Source organism: Mytilus californianus, unplaced genomic scaffold (assembly GCF_021869535.1).
Source record: "Mytilus californianus isolate M0D057914Y unplaced genomic scaffold, xbMytCali1.0.p SCAF_5, whole genome shotgun sequence".
Lineage (NCBI taxonomy): Eukaryota > Metazoa > Mollusca > Bivalvia > Mytilida > Mytilidae > Mytilus > Mytilus californianus.
In genome coordinates, this window is record NW_026262701.1 from 80,136,914 (window position 1) to 80,157,190 (window position 20,277).

Genomic DNA, 20,277 nt, shown 5'->3' on the forward strand with positions numbered 1-20,277 from the left:
ATACACCGCAAAAACATGTCGTATAAGTACGCTCCAGTTAATAAAGTCCGTATCATGTGCAAATACATGAGCGTAACGTATTGATTGAGTTATAGAGACAGATGGTATGTAACTGCAGAGAAATGGGACATTGACATTGAGAAAACTGATATCTTCACGTTTGGCATAGACTCCTGTTTGAAGTCGTCCATCTGTGATCAAAATTAGGGAAAATATCTTGATATATCAATGACGTCAATATGTTTTGAAAAAAACTATTTTCCGACAAAATAAGAAAAATAAACACAATAAGTCGAAGACGAAGTTATCATATCGTATAAACGTAATCATAATTATCAATTGTCAAACTATTGGCAACATTTAATATACTTATATTTTACAGAAACAATACAACACAGCTGAATGTCTATTTGCATAGAAAGAAAACCAAATATGGGTCTAAGTGAATGTGTTCACGCATTTTGTGAAGTGTGTTAAGATGGGATCACTGGAATATGCCCCACTTGTCGTGATCCGTATAGAGAACCTTCTTACCTTTTCTCAGCTGATTATTTTGTAGTTATTTTGATATTCAGTGAAGTTCAACTATTTGTTATGGTCATATTATACATTGTTTCTTTTTTCTGAAGTCGAAATAAATTCATAATATTTTTTTTAATTTATCTCAAGGTCTGAAGAAACCATCAATATTGAAACATTGTTTTGATATTTCATCCAGTATGTTTTTTATTATGTTTAATACAACTGTTTATGCTTATTAATTCATTATTTTAAAATTTGTATCTTGTTTTAAAATATGAACTATAATTGCATGTTTTTTTTTTCAATTAGACTGGAGTACTGATAGAGAGTATTAGTATGTTATAGATGAGTTAATTTACTTACCAAATATCTGTATTAAAAAGTCTATGATAATGATTTTCAAGCTAAAAACGACTTGCTTATAGCTAATTTGGATAAATTTCTTTTTTTTTTTGTATTGTTTATTTAAGACCGTATAATAATTTTCAATTATTAAATGAATTCTTATTATCTAAAGAAAATCCTTTGGAATATTGTCAAAAGATGAAAAACTGAATATCCCTTCACTCTACTGGATACGCAAATTACACAATATAAGTGTCCTTACACACATCGTTATACTAATAAGTCTACCACCAAATGCTCCACGAAACAACTTCCAAATTATTAAAATCTTTTTTATCAAAACCTAGCTCCAGATTTACTAATAGATTTCTAACAACAGGGGCAATGGAAATTAAATGTGGATACTATAAAGTTCCAGTGATCTATTAGAGTGCAGATATCTAAGACCTTCTTTTCGTACAAAAGTATAAACATTTGACTACTCTATCCTTCACACAAGTATTATTCATTCTTAACTTAAAGAAAGATTGAAAATTTTAGCTCAACTTTGTTTCTTAAAACAATGGCCAACGTAGGTACACATACATGTTTTGAGAAGGTACTTTGTTTGTACATGGATGCTTCTAGGAGCCTGATTAGGTCATCTGTTAAAAATATGCAACATTCATGTCAAAGGCAACAGTGGTAGCCATATTTCGCTCACTTTGTAAGATTATGACTAGATTGGATCTAGATCCACTCGGAGAATATTTAGAAAAAAATCTATATCCATAGATCAAGGCTCTACTCATAATGCTCTGGACTCCAAAAATTGGATTAACTCTCTAGATACGCAGGCTCAGGGGTCAAACAGAACTGTGGAGTCCGTAACATTACCACGTTTTAAAGAGCTAGTAGATAACCCAATGATGATTCTGGTCTGTATTAAAATTAGAAGGTGTGAAGATTGCCAATGAGACAACTATCTACCTCAATTCAAATGACGTAATTGTAAGCAACTATCTTTCACTGAACAGCCTTCGACAGTGAGCAAAACCTAAACCGTCTAGAAAGCTATGAAAGGCACCGACATGACAAAATGTTAAATAATAAGAAAAAACTATAAAAAAAATAACAAAAAATGAAAACCACTGAAATTGAGGCTCCGGACTTGGGACAGACACAAACATACGTTTGGTCCATTCCCAATCGATGGTCGACTTTTTCCTGTTTTCGTATGAGGCAGACTAAAAACAGGGGCTTCTTAATGAGAATGAACAGATGCTTTACGTTCCGATATATAGAAAATGTGGACTATGTTTAATTTAATTTTATCTAGAGGATACCACAGAAAAATTAAGTCTGCTTCATATCTTGACTTTTATCTAAACATTTCAATTTTGGTCGACCGTGATGGGGATGGAAATTAGAGCTGCCAAACTAAATGAACCATAAAAGAATTGTTGCTAGTTTGTTTTAACATGCAGAAGGCGTGACATCAGAATTAACGTCACCATCCCGACTGGTCTTGTCTGCGTATTTTTCCATCCCGCACAGCCAAACGGTTGCCCCTCTGAAGCAAAGATTTACTACTATGTGGTAGTGATAAATCTAGCTGACCATATTTCTATAACCCAGTTGACCCGTATAGGTTTCACTGTACACACTTTTTAAATCAATTTTAAAAATCTATGGCAATACCTCGAACAAAATAGTTATTTTTTTATCTACACCAAGTTATAATTGCTTCTCTTAAAAAAAACAAAAATACCGAACTCCAAGGAAAATTAAAATCGGAAAGTCCCTTATCAAATGGCAAAATCAAAAGCTCAAACACATCAAAATAGAGATTGTCCCCTTTTATGTTTCGGGATGTGTTTATATGACCTTTTTATATTTTTGACAGACCAATTTCCAAATAAGTAGATCTGGTTTTTTTTAAAAGTTTATGGGATTTAAAGAAATTTGTCAATGTTGAAAATCGTTCACTTAGCTAAAAAAAAATGGATATATAATGGTTATCATATCAATTACTGAACTACAACTACATTTTGATCATTTTCTATATTTAATGGATGTTTAAGCCGTCTGAATTATCTACGAGTTATGAAATGTTATCAGTTACTGACATCAATTACTATGTTTTGCATTTACATAACAGACATCATCCCGTTATATTTCAACGGTCGATTTCTTCACTAAATCGAAACCTCTGCACGAGATTAGGTATACCGTTTCTCTCTTTCTCGATGTACGCGTTTAAAAAAAAGATTCCTGAGAATGATTCATTATTCTTGCAAAGCTTAAGAAAAATCATTGTCGTATATTCTTCATTTGTCCTCTTTTGGTGTAGCTTACTGCAGTAACAACCATTCGTTTAACCTCAGATGTTGCATTTGCACAAAAATCGCTGGAAAAACGAATCACATCTTTGCGAAATTTTTGCTAAGAAGTATACATGGAAACTCAGAGGTCGGGGACTGACATAAACATATAGACATCATCTAGACTTCTTCCTACCGGCTACAAGACCAATACTGATGCTAACAGTATGAGACTGTGAGATATGTACATGTGTAAATACACAACTGCGTTCAGTCTGAGTCGTTAAAATTAACTGTTTTTAATATTACAGGCTTCTTTCACGTTTTAGAACTTGCAAAATGTAACTCCACGACCCTGCATATCCTCTTCTTTCACGCTATTTTACCCTGGTAATAGATTCGGTAGCACCAAGTGTATTTATTGCTAAATAGATACGCATACACTATTTATTTTGCTATTGGACGATTAGTAAACACCATCAATATATCATCCATTAAATGGTTTGGAAGAAAAAGCATAATTTCAAAATGTTCATACCAAGTCATGTTATTGTAGATAGGAAAAAACACAATCCTATACGTTCTACTTCTAATTTCTTTTTTTGAAGCGAAACGAACGCCTCATGATTTGTCCCATGATCGGATCGGATGATTATTGGTTGACTTCCAAGATAGACGTTCGTCAATCATTACTCCTATATTGTAAAGGCAGGAGACCGACCATATCTTTACTTTAGATTCATTCAGAGAATTCAAAGCAAGAGATCTATGTCTTGCCGGAAGGAGATGTTAAAAATATCTGACCAGTGTTTTCTTTTCCAATTGAGAACCTACCGTCAACACAGCAACGACGAAAATGGACCGACGATCGCAGAGATCTATTTCGAAGGAGACGTCATTCAGCTTAAGAACAAAAAACGGTGTCGTAACAAATAACCCTAGAAAATTATAAAGAATTCGTTTAAGAGTTCCGACCATTATGTCCGGAAAATGGAAGTACAAACAATCGCCAATTGGAAACTGATCATCTTCACACGTCCATCCGTTGAAAACATTCTCTTCGTAAAGAACAGCAGTTTATAGAAAAGTATAATTGAATAGAAACATCGTACATTCCTATGTGTTTTATAATGAAAATAGTGATATCAGACAGACATCAGACGGGGTATATGCTTCATCATAGCCATGATTTGTGTAAACTGTTAATTTAATCGCATTTACAATACGTTTATGTATTATAGAATTCAATCTGCACTTCACCGTATAATTTTCTTTCCTTAGATTGCATATGTTGGGCACATACCATAGCGTCTCCAAAACATCTTTTTTTTTTACATTTATCGAATTGTCAAACTGTTGACACTATTTATTATTTTTATATTTTAAAGAAGCAGGATTATGTTGTTGAGTGTCCTATAAAACAGGGTTCTAAAATGTGGCCACACGCCTTTTGTGCAGAGTTTATAGATAAGATATATTGGTCAGTGGCATTTTCCCTACTTGTAGGGCTGCGTATAGACAACCTACAACCATTTACATATGCAGAATATATTTTTTTTCATTCATAGATATGACTTGATTGAAACTGAAAGTTGACTATAGATAATTCTCGATTACAAACCAGTTAATATTCTAGATATTGAAAAAGAACTGACATTTGATGAAATTGATTGTTTTGTTCGATTATTACAGGATTCAAAAAGATTCATACATTTTCTTATATTTAAATGTTTGTACAATATAAAATAAGAAGATGTGGTATGATTGCCAATGAGACAATTTTCCACCAGAGACCACATAACGTAGAAGTTAGCAAGATTGTTTTAACAAACGGCTTTTACACAGAAACAAATCCTTAGTCGGGGACACCAACAGTTCCTTGTGGAACATGCTCAAAAGCAGTAACATGAATATATCAAGCAATAGATGACCTAAATAGCATAGCATAAATACCAAGTGTAAAGCAACCAAAACCATAATGAAAATGCCAATGTGGCAACTGTATGTCGATACTATATCAGATTCAAATACAAATAAGTACATAGATCATCTAATGCTTTGCTCCATCAGTTATATTTTAATATTATATGCCCTAAATGTATAAAATGATCACTTTTCAGAGTAGAAATATATTGTTTAGTGTTCGAGCTACAAAATCGTTTGTTTAAAAAAGTTTCTTATTATTTAGTTGTATTCTGGAATAGTTGAAAAAATTGACAAGGTCGGAATTCCGATCTGTTGTATTGTTGTTTAAATGCAGTAGCAAAATGAAAAAAATTCTTATACAGCAAACCATCATAATAACCCGGCTATCAGTTTGCATAAAAACATTATTTTTAATAAGGAACCTTACCAAATCAATTAAAAGTAATTCCTAATTTCTGTAAGCCAATTGCATGAGCTATATTTAGGAAATGATTAGTACCGAATCGAAATGACTTGCAACAAAACTACCGAAATATTTATTTGTCATTATATCATTATGGTATACCGGAGAAGCGACAGAAAAAATACTCTATTTAAGCTGTGGTCAGTCCTAAATGCCTCGTATATTTGTGTTGTACTGTGTTTGTCTCGCATGCTGAATGTTCAGTGTTGAATCGTGGTGCAGTAAAATTGGTACAGTTATCGTTATTACTATCATTAGGACGATAAGTCTACTGTTGGAGTTGGAGTCCCCGGTAGTATCACCAGGCCAGTAGCCAGTACTTCGTAACTCGCAGGAAAATATGGAAATTGTTTTATTGATATTTGTTTGTTTTGTGAGATCCTTTTAAATTAAGGAATATATCTTTTTCATGCATGACTCTGATTCCTTGTCTAATTTGGGCTTACCTTTTTTGGCTACTCTTGGTTTTATACGTTCATTATCGTTTAAATCAAGTTTTACATTTCAAATATGTTGGCCTGGAGCATCACCGAAAAGACATTGATTGTCGAAATGCATATCATCTGGTTGAGTAAAATTTCGTTCTTTTGGTTCAGTCATCTTATCGCGCGCGGACGACACAAACATGGAAATTGTGTTAGTCCAATCGGTAAGCATCGCATTTCACGTCAATATTAAGTGACGAACGAACGAACTGAAAGAGACAACAAAAGCAAAATACAGCCACTGTATATAAAATATATAATGTCAATATTCAATTATTATGTTCCTTTAGTTACTACTAGTATTATAAAAATAAAGCTATTATGGTTATTGTTAAGAGTAAAATGTTCTAAACATTTTTAATACGAATATTCTCTATTTGCATTACTGTATTGTAAAAAAATCTAAGGATTGTTTGTCAGCTTTTCTCCTTTTATCCATTTTTTTACAGTATGGAGTGAGTCGTTGATAATGTTACGACATTCATTTCTAACCAATATTTGATCTAAATTCATCTCATATCCGTGCTAAACCCTTAATACTTTCACAGACTGCTTAGTCCATTTAATGTTTTGCTTTTTGGATTCTTATTGCACCTTCTCTTAATGCATGCCTACAGTCTTTTCAATATTCATTGACAGAATTTTTATGAGACATAGGGAAGTTTTACACTTTAATGATTAAATCAAGAAAACTCGTGGTAAATAAAGCTTTTCGTTCGTTTTGTTGTTTTGACAATTCTACGATTATTGTAATGTTGTCAACGTCAACACGTGCATTCATGGATGTTCAGTTTTATTGGAACATCTTTATGAAAAATCTACGTGATGTTATTTTTAATTGGAATTCAACTAGCTATGCCACACGTCCTTATTTTTGGTTCTTTTGCTGAAAAGGATATTAGACTGAGCTTTGCTTAGGGAAAGTCTAGCGATAAAGATGTAAAACTTAGGGAGATAAGGAAACGCCTATATACCATGTGCCGATAAAACACAAATGTTATATACTTTTTGCCTTTACAAAAGAGAGGGTTTTCGAATAAATTAGGCATCATAACAATAAGAGATTCGATTCTAGGCTAGTGATTCTTAATAGCATTATTATTATTTATCATTTGCTTCAACAAAAAAATAAAATTTTATGAATTTTATGAAAATCCGATGATCATATAAGTAATTTCAAAACGTATCAGACTAATTTTCTTAAAACATTTATTTCTAAAAGACCAGTCGTTAACTTTAAAAACAGTAAGGAGAAGGGCTACATATTTTCTTTATGTTTACCGACCCCCCCCCCCCCCCCCCCCCCCCCCCCCCTCCCCCCTTTTATGTACCGCAGTTTGAGATTCATCGATTATGAAATCTCTATCAGTGTCATTGACCATGTGGTAATGAACGAAAACAGTTATATAAAATGAAGTAATCTTACCTGGGCATTTTAAAATGGCGCAATTAAGTTTTAAGGGTTTTTTTTTTAGTTGGTACAAAATGCAATACGGCCACAATACAGTATATAATGAAAACAAAGTTATAGCGCCCTTTATTCACCAATTAACTTTAAGCACGAATTACAATCGTATTATTCACTGTATTTTTTCCCTCTTTTTGAAGACAGTTATTTGACGCTCCTTTCAATCTTTAATCTTATATTGACTACATATAAGTTCTTTGCTATCCTAAAACAAAAAGAGAGAACAATGGCCTTCCTAGATCTGTGACGTGCTTTGCAAGAATTTCACTTCACAAATATTTGACGACCTGGAAAAGAGAAAGGATATGCGATGTCATTGTCAATGGTATATAATAAAAAGCAGCGTTTTAGGTGGGTGGATTGAAAATTATGCGCTTGATGTCACTAAAATTATTCTTTCGAAGAGCTGTAAAGCGCAACAATTACATTTAAATGATAAGTAATATGATCAACGTTTTATACAACTGTACATTCATTCTTTTCAAAAATTCTTTGTGACAAATATTCAATATAAGGATAAGACCTGGTAATAAACGTCGCTAAAAATTTCTTTAATACAACAAGCAATATTTAGCGTCAATTTGGACTTTTTATATTTAGTTCATAATTTACGACTAATGGATTTAAGGAAAAAACTGGCAATTTCAATAATAGCTGGATATTTGTTTATTGAGATTTTTCTTTTATGTGGTCTGTTTACAAACGAATGGATAAAGAAAAAAGAATATCATCTCGGCTTAAGGCTATATTGTTACGATACTGAACATGATACCAGCTGTCAGAAAGTTGTGGATAAACTCCCAAATCTTAAATGTAAGTGATAATGATAATAATGGGCCTATAAAAAAGAAATGTTGTAAAATAATTGATCATATTTTTTAAATACAGGAGCGATATAGGAACAACACTTTTCATATGTTTTTAGACTTTACATATGCACGTGAATGAAATATACTTTTATGTTTTGGAACTGTTTGAAAGACACAACTTTACAAAAACAGATTCGTTTGATTCTTGAAAAGCAAACTGCAAAAAAGGTCTCTGATAAATTCTTTGTCTTTTTCATTCGAATTGATTTTCAAAACATAAGTTTCATGTTCATTTTTTAACTAACTCACCCTCCTCGATCATTTTATCAATTATTCTTTATTGAATGTAAATTAAATAATTAATTAAAATCATACAATTCTGAAATAATTATGTGATCTAAGCCGATCATCGAACATCATCAAATTTTGAAAATTTCATTTTATTTCAAAATACACTCTGTTATGATACATTAAATATTCAAAAACCCCTCTGTTTTATATCCAAGTATCCTGTGCATTTAATGTTTGGACAAACTTGGATGTTAATAATCTTGTTTGAAAACAAATACAAGAGTGCAGAGTTTATCTTAGATATTGCCTACCATAAAATTCCCTGTTTGCATTAACAAAGAAGACACGCAAAAAAACACGTCTGCTTCGTTATAATACTTCTTGTAAACTGATGAAACCTTTTATGTTAACGTGTAATGATTACGCCTGCTCAAAAGGCAATGTATACATAAGATTGAATAAAAAAGCAATGTTAGGTATATACCTCAATGACATAAAAACAATAAGAGATGCAGATGTCAACACAGAGTTTTCAACAATTAACAAGTTTCTAATAAGTATGTGAAGCTTAGAAATCCAATAAATGTAAAGCATTTTAACTGATAGCGATAACAAGGACTAGAAAGAACTAACTAATGGTTAAAAAAATCCCTATACACGCATGACATGTACGTGACATTACACAACGAAAACAAACAGCGCTTAAAATTGCTGATCTTCTTCTCAAAATCACAGTAAGACCTTGACCGGAAACAAAAGCTCAAACATCACTGCAGTCTCCTTGTACAGAGGTATTAACATAAATGCCGAACTCGAAGGTAAATTCAAAAAGAGGAAGTCCATGAAATCTGACAATATCAAACGTTCTAATATATCAACCAACGAAACGAATGGAAAACATCTATTATGTTCTTGACCTGGACTCCTAGGAAAACAGCTTCCATGTTCCGACTTGGACTCCTAGGAAAACAATTGTCCCGTTCTTGAATTGGACTTCTAGGAAAACCACTGTCATTTTTTTTACTTGGACCCCTAGAAAAACAAATGTCATGTTCCTGACTTAGACTACTAGGAAAAAATGTGTCAAGTTCTTGACTTTGACTCCTAGGAAAACAACTGTCATGTTCCTGACTTAAACATCTAGGAAAACAACAGTCATGTTCCTTACTTGGACTCCTAGTACAGGCTTGATCGAAAGTCTCTGATAGATGGCGAGTATGCTACGATAACACAAACGGTACCAATTGTTCTGCACCAGATGCGCATTTGGACAATAAATGTCTCTTCATTGATGATCGAGACCTAACTATTTAAAAATAAAAATGTATTGAAAAAATGAAGAGCTGGTAAACCAAGTAGGACAAAAAGTATAGCCAAAGACGGACAAGGAATCAGAGCGTTTCGTGAGGGGAATATATTCTTTAATCTAAAATGAAATCCAAAATTGTGTAATAGCAAATTTTGATAGGACAATATCCGTATTTTCATGCCAGTACCGAAGTGAGCTGAATCGCACAGATTTTGATAGTATTAACAAACTACAGACTAAAGCGTACAAAGAAATATAAGAAAAAACATTGCAATTTTACCTAATAATTTCATTTAAAAAGACATTACAAACACCAAAATACTAGGTTTGATATAGTGTATGAACAGGTCAAACTAGTTATTGCAACGGTAAAGCTACAGCTAACATCAACATGTCACTCGATGATCGTAACTAATTTGAAGCTGATCTTAGTATTTCCTTTTTGTTCTATAGCTGATCTTAGTATTTCCTTATTTTTTCTAATTTCAGATATGCTTGATACAGTGTTTTATCTGTCAATTGGGGCATGTAGCTGGGTCTGTTTGGTTATTATCGTAATGCTGTTTTCTTTATTTTGTAATGGTTGTAAAGGATCAAAGACCTGTAGATGTACCAGCTTTGTCATGTTTGCTTGGTGTAAGTAATTTCTTATCACTTTAACTATATAATAGTTTTGTTTTCCTTTGTTATTTACTTAATCAAGTAACGCTGTTTTTATGTACGAACGTGTAGTCAACTATTAATTATTGAAAAAAAGTTCTATGAAAAGTTTGAAAAGAAGACTATATCATAACATTTGCAAGACACGTTTGTGATTGCCACAAAAAGTATTTATCTCTTGCACATATCTGTATCTGGGCAAATTCCTTATAAATAATTCTAAATTAAGAGACAGACTATGTCGAGGCCAAGATCATGAAATGGATGATGTCAAACGAACATAAAATGAAATGTTAGTGGGTTAGTAAAAATGGGAAAGATTGTTTTTTCTGCCACAGATAATTTATGGAAAGTATAATAGGATAGGAAAATTTCCATTCACATCGGTACTATCAACGATAAATGCTGGCAGGTTCTTTCCGTGGTAGGAGCGGGGTACTCCCCTAACATGGTACAAACATCCATTTCTAAGAGGCGGGCGTTGTTTCCGATACACTCCACACGACCGTGGACGACCAGAATAAGGAAATGAATGGCCCGGATTCCTAAGTCGGAGAAACTAAAACCTTCACGTTCCTACGGTATCCATTTATATTTAAAACCTCTTACAAAGAAGACGATTTCTTGTACTCTGTTATTACTTGTGGACTGCAATGATACAATTAGTCGTATATTTTTGTATATTTCAGGCATGATACAAGGTGCAGCTTTGACTATATTTGTTACAGCAATCATGTCAGAACTTTCTGCAAGTGTAAGTGATGTTGGATGGTCCTTGTATTTGGAATGTACCACACTTTGTATATCATGGTTTTTACTTATTACACAAGTCATTACTTGGTGCTGCTGTGAGTATAAATACGGTATTTTCATTTGTTGGTAATATTTTTGTAATAGTAAAAAGATGCTGTTTATATTTTTTCAAAAAGAAGAAAGTATGATAAGGCCACTTTAGGGCTCATTTATTTCGAAAATAGTGTAACAGCCTTCCAATCAAAACAAAAACATTACACATGTGTCACTCTTAATTAATGAAAACTCAAATTGGAATTGAAGTATCTTAGTAAAAAAGATCATTTAAAATATTGACACAAACAATAATAAATATATGTTCTGTAACCGGATGCATATTAAGTTATATTTTTCTGTGTTTAAATCCAGGTAAAGATGATTCTTGTCGAGACAGTGCAACTGTTGATGTAATAGACGAAAGTAAGAATTGCTAATAGTTTGCTTTAAAACAACTACAAAAAGTTTATATGTGAATAAAAGTAGATGTAGGATATACGTCAATTAGAGAAATATGTCAAATCCCTATATCATTCAAAGTCTATGAAAGGGGTGAATAAATGAAACAAAACAAATTAATGATCTGCCATCAACTTCCAATTCTCTAACTAACAAAAGACATGATGGAATGATGAACTACTGACGATGAACCTGAAATGGAACATGCATTTGTGGCGGGAATAAAGTTACTTGTTTTTATAACCTTTATCAAAAAACCTTTGAAGCCCAAGAGACAGAGGATAATTCCTTAATTGTTAGCTTTATGGACATAATGATTTTGGTCCTTTCTTCAAATTCATAACAATGTTAAAGTATCACGTTCAACCCCATTAAATTGTTGTCTTATGCCATGGGCCTGTTTTCCAGTGGTTGTGGTTATTACCGTCTGTTATATTGTTTTTCGATTAATGTCATTGGCTTGAATTAGTCCATGTGTTTATTTCATTTAAAGTGGTTCCAAAATCTATTAAATTTTGTCAATAAAATTCAGAATGAAACGAAGTCGTATTTTTAATTTTGCATTTATATTTTTGTCTTTTTTGAACTAGTTCGTGGTCTGTTATGGTATTGATGCCTTAAATAATGCCATGATGATTTGTTTCAATTAAATAAATAAACATTATTTTCTACATTTGCTAGTTCCCAGATTCAAACAACCACCAACTGACCAGTCTGTTAGTGTAGGTAACGACATTACAATTCATGCGATAGTAGAAAATGCAAACAGTGTTATTTGGAATAAAGGAAACGATCGAGTTATCAAATTTTCAACATGTCACAGAGAGGGTTTTAATGAAACCAATGGGCATGCCACTTTAAGCATCACCAAAGCTAGGTTTCAAGATGATGGCATGTACGTTTGTATTGCTGAAAAATACGGGAAAATCACAAAACAAGTTCGCCATGAAATCCGCTTGTATGTTCTACCTGGTATGTATGTTCTCCATTTAGTTAACGCATATAAATATTGATAAAGAGGTTATTAATGTTAGACGGAATATCATAATATCATACTCTAATTCATGTTTTCCGTTGCAATAAGAGAGTTTACTTTTGACGATTTGTTCAGTATTTCAGTTTGTTTTCAGTATTGCTGTCAATTCGTTTTTTTTTTCTCAGTTAAGACGAGAACAGTTAGATCTTGAACATTAACACAATGATTAACAAGCAAAACCATCAAATGTTAAATCCAGCTTCCAAAATTTCATTCTTTTCCAATATGTCCAGTTTTATGACAATTAAATGAATATAGTTCAATTTATTAATATGTAATTGAATGTTGTATTTTGAAAAATAATACGAAATGATAGCATGAGACCATCACATTTTGCATTAAGTGCGGAAGCACTACGTCCTAAAAAGTATTGGTCACTTGCTTTCCTATTTTTTAAATTTATAGAAAAGGAAAGCATGGTCATGCACTTGCTTTCGTATAAAACCTATAAGTTTTGAAAAGCACAAATTTAATTCTTAAATTTGCCGATTTTTCAAATAAATAAATATATGTTATGTACATTTTGAATCTGAAAGTAAAACTTAAAACACAAATGTCTTGTGAGATGAAGGCAGTATAACCCACGTGAAATCAATTACAATACATCATATAGCTGAAACTGGCATATGAAGATGTCGTTTTTAAAGTAGATAGTCCAAGAAATATTTAGCAAATTTCAATCATTATTGCAAATGTGTATCATATGATAATTATATATTGTTATAATTATCATATTTAAATCATTTATCCATATTTCCAGATATACTGTACACTACTTTTTTCTAAACCCATTAATCGTTCGCAAGACGTACACGAACAATGCGAAAAGTGGTGTCGATTGATTAGTAATCGAAGCTGATGACTCTATAATCTTGGGGTTCTTTCATACGTCATGGGCGATTTTCATACGAAATAAAAGCAAATAATTCGCCTTTCAGCTAATAAAATAATCAGCATTTGTGTGAAATGAAGATCTATTATAAATATTGAAAAATTATTGCCGTATACGTAAATTTTAAAAAGCAAACCATCAAGACATTTAACAAAATCGACAAACACATATACATATATAAGTTTTAAGAATTACGCAACGGTACTTATATAAGATAGCAATATACGAAGATGATGGTATAAAATCGTGTTCACAAATATTTCGGGTGAACAAATAGCCTTCGTCACATAAATATGTATATCTACTTTAAAAGTTTATAAGAAAAGAAATTTTAAATGATAAGTGATATTGTGTCGATCAAGCAGTAAATAGTCATTCAACTTATGAAATAAATAATGCTTATAAGTAACATTTAGATTTCTACATAATAAATAGTTTTGGGTTTGTTTTTTTTTTCTTCAGAAAAAAATGCCGATGTAACATTTCTGTTTGCTGTACAGTGAAATAACAGCATGGTTAAGTCTGATACTAAATAACAGTCTATACCATTTCTAAATATTAAAGAATATTATAAATGAAAATGTCATCATGTTCTGTGAGGGAAATTGAATAACAACTTTTATAATTACAGTGAAACCGGAATTTCTTAAGAAATTAGTAGATACCTCCGTAAATATTGGAGAATCATTTGATCTAGAAGCTGAAGTACGACCGTCTGAATCTGTCACGTCAGTTACCTGGCTACACGAAGGGGAAGATGTTACCTCTTCAAAAGGAAATAGGAAGTTATTATTGAGGGATGGAAAACTAATTTTTAAAATTTCAAATGCTACTGTAAAAGACTCGGGGAAGTACTCATGTGAAGCAAAATCAAAGGGAACGTCAAGTCATGAAGAGGAATCTATATCTCACTGTCATGTGACAGTTCTCGACGGTAATAGCAAAAATATTAGTTACTTAAGAAATAATTGCCGACAAATATAATCTAATAAAAAGTCTTATTATTGTAGCTTTATCAAACGTTCCGGATTTGAATGAACCTTCTCTTTCCACTCACTCAATGATTGAGAAAAAGGTGAAGACTGTTTCTTTTGAATATGAAACATAGTATCCAAGGACTACACAAAGTACTGCAAGATTTTTCCATTCAGGGAATGCATACTTTATTTGTGGTATACAGGTGAATTAGACAACAGCCCAATACAATAAATAAGTAAAAGACATCCAGAATGCAACACACAGTCTTCAACAATAGAACGGTGTCTTTACAATATACGGAAGCTCTGAATCGTCGCGAGTCCCTGCAAAGTATGAATAAATTAGACAGCAACTATATATATCGAAGATTTGCCATACACACTAAATTCTCCAAATAACAAAAATATTTAATAAGACACCAGGCAAGCACCGACGAGCTATAGTTGTGGTTCAAATTAACATTAAATCATTGTGGTTAACGTAGGAAATAAGTAGTGACTTTCAATTCAATTCAATTCTTTATTACTTTAAGCACATTATGCTTATCAGTACAATAAATACAAATACATTTTTATAACATAAAATGGCATAATACATCAGAGAAGCAAATAAACATCAAGTATTGTCCACTAACAGTTAAGTCCTATGATTAAGTGTATTAAATAGGAATTTACACAAACTACGCAAATCTTTGACATTTTCAGTGCTGAGAAGTTGAACCAATTTGAACGACGATGGACGCCTATAATAATAAGGTTTAATAAACTGTCTTTTTAAATCTCTATAGCATTCACATTGTAAAACAAAATGGAATTCATCTTCAATGGTATCCAAAGTACAAAGAGCACATTTTCTGTCTAACCTTTTTTCTCCATGATAACGGCCTACTTCAACAAACAAATTATGTGAAGACAATCTAAGACGAGTTAAATACACTCTAAAATGCATATGTTTAGTGAGATAATTCAGTAAACTTATATTATTGACAATATATTTATATAAATAACACTTAGATGAAATGTTCATTTTATCATATAATGTCTGTTTAAGAGTTACATTTCTATTGTTTTCGACTCACCATTTATCAGACTGAAATATTTGTATCTGAATTACTATTGATTGGACCAAATCGTACCCTGAATTCTGTGCATATGTGGACTGAATTATGCAGGATAGGATTACTTGAAATATTTAACGATGTATAGAGGAGATTAAATGTTGTGGTATCTGTTGACGATCTGATAATTTCAAAGACAATTACATATATTATTAAAAAAACAATTTAAACCTTTTTTCTGTTTACAGCTCTTTCATCCGCAATTGAAAACGTATTAGGAGACGAACAAGTTATTGAAGGTAAAACATTTGAACTTGAAGTTAAAGTAAATGTTTATTCAAGACCGCGTGATGTGAACTGGTGTATGGGGCACGTTATCTTTCAAGAAATCAGAAGGATAAATAAGCAGTACTCAAATAGTAGTCAATAGAAGAATCATGTAAAATCCAATTTTGTGATACAATTCATGAAAGGCTACAAATGTCTATATTTGTCAATCAGTTACAATATGGTGTCGATGAAAGGAATGAATACTGCCTGACTAGGACAGTTAAGTTGCATTCATTTTATAACAGATTCTATAGGATATTATTAGAGTTGTCTTCCTGAACTTGATTTCTATAATGCATTCTTAAGGACTTATATCTCAGGTGAAATCAACAATGTTCTGTATGGCGTAATATTGTGGGAGACCATTCACAAGAGACCCCGTAGTTGTTTTATTGTGTATACTTATACTTGTATAAAACTAAATATCACTTGAATCAGAATCTTCTCAAGTTTATAACATGTATAATGAAGAAAAAAGTAAAATAACAAAAATACCGAATTCCAAGGAAAATTTTAAAGGGAAAACCCTACGCAAATGGAAAAATCAAAAGCTCAAACACATCAAACGAATGGATCACAACTGTCATATAAAGTGTAATTTTAACATAATAAAAAAGTTTTACCTAAAGGACATGATATGAAATTGCTCACAACATGAACGAAATCAGGGCATGTGTAACAACATGAAGAAAAGATAGACATATTTCAGATAATAAAAAATGTATAGATTGCATAGATTTAACCTGGTTCATTGAAGAAATTTTGCTTGAGGATACATTCGCCTACTCCGGAAAGCACTGCAGTAGTTACAATTTTTTTTTTTTTCAAAAACAAGAAGTTTACAGTATTGTCTCCCCTTCAACCAAATAAATCTATTCAAATTTTTAAAATCATTTTGATCATTCAGCATGTTTTAATTGAAAGCTAACTAACTTATTATTACCATCAAAAACAAAAACAAAGCTTGATACTTTTTCATCAATTATGTAAATCAAAAGGGATTTTACTCTGTTGCCGCTTGTATTTTATACAAAACAGTTGAAAGCACCTTTAAAATTTATATATCACCTGGTAAGGGCTCATTTGAAAAATTATTTATGAATTTCAACATCCTTGTATATCCTAAATAACATATCAAAAAATTTAATTTGTAGGCCGTGCACCCATGAATCACATAATGCATGATCCAAATGCTGTATATCAGTAAAAGTACAGTCGGTAAGTATCCAAAGGTGTCAGTATATAAATTTGTACGTATAGTGTATATATTCAATATGGATTAATGTATTGTTTCATTGGAGAGAAAAATATCACAAGTGACATTTAAATATACGTTATACGTTGAATTCGACTTTAGAATATACACTATCTTTTTATATGACATAATGCTACAATGTATACATTAGAACAATACAAACTGTTGTACGTTTGTTTTTTCTACATTGGCTAGAGGTATAGGGGGAGGGTTGAGATCTCAAAAAACATGTTTAACCCCGCCGCATTTTTGCGCCTGTCCCAAGTCAGGATCCTCTGGCCTTTGTTAGTCTTGTATCATTTTTAATACTAGTTTCTTGTGTATAATTTGGAGTTCAGTATGACGTCCATTATCACAGAACTAGTATACATATTTGTTTAGGAGCCAGCTGAAGGACGCCTCCGGGTTCGGGAGTTTCTCGCTGCATTGAAGACCCATTGGTGGCCTTCAGCTGTTGTCTGCTCTATGGTCGGGTTGTTGTCTTTTTGACACATTCCCCATTTCCATTCTCAATTTTGTTTTAAAGTCTGTCTTTTTAACAAATTTGGTAGTACTTTCAAATTGGAATTGTAATGTACAGATACATTTAACGTTTATCATTTAAGAAAAGACTTTAACCGGAAATGAACTATGTTGCTCCGGAAGAATCATAACTGGAGATACCATATCAGGCACGAAGCGGAATAATTAAGGTTATCAAGGTATAAAAACAAAAACTGTGAAAAAAGGGAGCGAGACCAGGTGCATCGACATAGTAATTGTCCCCGTCTGTGCATGTGCTACCAGACATGCGAATCCACACTCGGTCAAAATGTCACAATAGCGAATACGACACACTTGGTAAATTCAAAGATTAGACGACTATACTGGTATCTAAAGCACTCAGAACGCTAAAACATGTTGTATAAGCACAAAACTGATAATAAAGTATAATGAGCAAAAACACAAAAGTAACGTATTTACTGAGATCTCGAGACAGATGGTATGTTGCTGCCGAGAAATGGAACATTGACAATTGGGAAAGTTGAAATCAATACTTTGTCATAGGTTCTAGTTTTAAGTCATACATGTATATCAATATCAAGGAAAAAATCTCGATATAGCAATGATGGCAATATTTTTTGCTAAAAAGAACTTTTCCAAAAAAAAACAAGAAAAATAAACTCAATTCGTCAAAGTCAAAATTGTCTTATCGTATAAATGTAATCATACTTATCAGTTGTCAAAGTATAATTGATAGCATTGAATTTACTTATATTTTACAGAAACAAGACAACATAGCTGAATGTCCTATTTGCATAGAAAGAAAACCAAAATAGGGGTTTAAGTGAACGTCAGGTCCCGTTTAAAGACTCTATTCATCTTTTTCTAAGTAGATAATTTTGTACCAGACTCAAGCTAGCGAACACTAAGCCAGCGAACAATAAGATGCATCAAGCTAGCGAACAATAAGCCAGCGAACAATAAGAAAACGCGCCAACATGATCATGCCTAAAAACCGAAGACTTGCAATAACACAAAACGTCCTTTTAATTCTAATGAAACTAATTTCCAGTAGGAGAACGAAATGCAATTCCATTTTAACACAGACAAAGTTAATTAGTTATTCGTGTATCTAATACAACTGTTTTTTAACCGGACATCTAAAATTCCTATTAGGTAATCCTTTCTCTTTTAAGTGCTGTCTGATTAGAGATGGGTTTGTTGTTTTTATAATAATGAAACTAAACTAGTGTACATGTAACGATACAAATAAATCTTCTACTTTACATATGCGTTTGAAAAGAAAACGTCCAGTATTTTTTGTTAGATTTTCTTTAGAAATAAAAGCATTATACGCAGTTTTCTTCTTTTGTCAAAGAACTAGTTCATTTTTCTAATTATTCAAAAGTATGTCGTCACTCTGGTAATGTAGTTAATATATTTCGAAAGGAAGAGTGATAAGTGTAAGAGAGGCACCCAAATAGAACGTAAAAAGAATTGACATACAGATTTTAGTCCAAAGTTGGGGTAGGGTGACCCTACCACCATCCAATTTTAATTCATAAAAAAGTCCCTACGGCAAAGCTTTCGTCCACATTAGGTACAAATGATAGGCAATTGCCTAAGGTTGCCTGGACCCAAAGACCCAGGTGGGTAAAGTTACGGAACTTTTTTAATTGAGGTCCAAAGTTGGGGTAGGGTGACCCTACCACCATCCAATTTTAATTCATAAAAAAGTCCCTACATCAAAACTTTTGTCCACACTAGATACAAATGATAAACAATTGCCTAAGGTTGCCTGGACCCAAAGACCCAGGTGAGTTAAGTTATGGAACTTGTTAAATTGAAGTCAAAATTTGGGGTAGGGTGACCCTACCCCACCCAATTTTAATTCATAAAAAAGTCACTATGGCAAAGCTTTTGTCCACACTAGGTACAAATGATAGGCAATTGCCTAAGGTTGCCTGGACCCAAAGATCTAGGTGGGTAAAGTTACAGACTTTTATTATTGAGGTCCAAAGTTGGGGTAGGGTGACCTAACCCCCACCCAATTTTAATTCATAAAAAAGTCCCTACGGCAAAACTTTTGTCCACACTAGGTACAAATAATAGGCAATTGCATAAGGTTGCCTGGACCTAAGGACCCAGGTGGGTAAAGTTACGGAACTTTTTTAATTGAGGTCCAAAGTTGGGGTAAGGTGACCCAACCCCTCCGTTCTTTAATTCATAAAAAATACCCTACGGCAAAGCTTTTGTCCACACTAGGTACAAATGATAGGCAATTGCCTAAGGTTGCCTGGACCCAAAAACCCAGGTGGGTAAAGTTACCGCATTTTTTCAATTGAGGTCCAAAGTTGGGGTAGGGTGACCCAACCCCCTCCCTTCTTTAATTCATAAAAAATACCCTACGGCAAAGC

General features: G+C 32.6%; 1 protein-coding gene across 2 annotated transcripts in view; it reads left to right on the forward strand.

Annotated features, from left to right (window-relative positions):
- LOC127703102 (titin-like) overlaps window positions 1-17,340 on the forward strand; it is a 30,537-nt gene extending 13,197 nt beyond the window's left edge. Inside the window, exons 1-8 of one of the 2 annotated variants that reach the window (XM_052207532.1) lie at window positions 7,999-8,325; window positions 10,411-10,557; window positions 11,271-11,429; window positions 11,743-11,793; window positions 12,511-12,801; window positions 14,389-14,691; window positions 16,041-16,091; window positions 17,277-17,340. In XM_052207532.1, the coding sequence (XP_052063492.1) occupies window positions 8,130-8,325; window positions 10,411-10,557; window positions 11,271-11,429; window positions 11,743-11,793; window positions 12,511-12,801; window positions 14,389-14,691; window positions 16,041-16,091; window positions 17,277-17,329 (1,251 nt within the window). In that variant the 5' untranslated portion in view covers window positions 7,999-8,129 and the 3' untranslated portion in view covers window positions 17,330-17,340. Of the gene's footprint in view, window positions 1-7,998; window positions 8,326-10,410; window positions 10,558-11,270; window positions 11,430-11,742; window positions 11,794-12,510; window positions 12,802-14,388; window positions 14,692-16,040; window positions 16,092-17,276 lie in introns of those variants that run through there. The other variant, XM_052207533.1, reaches the window with a different exon arrangement.
- Window positions 17,341-20,277: the final 2,937 nt, after the last annotated feature.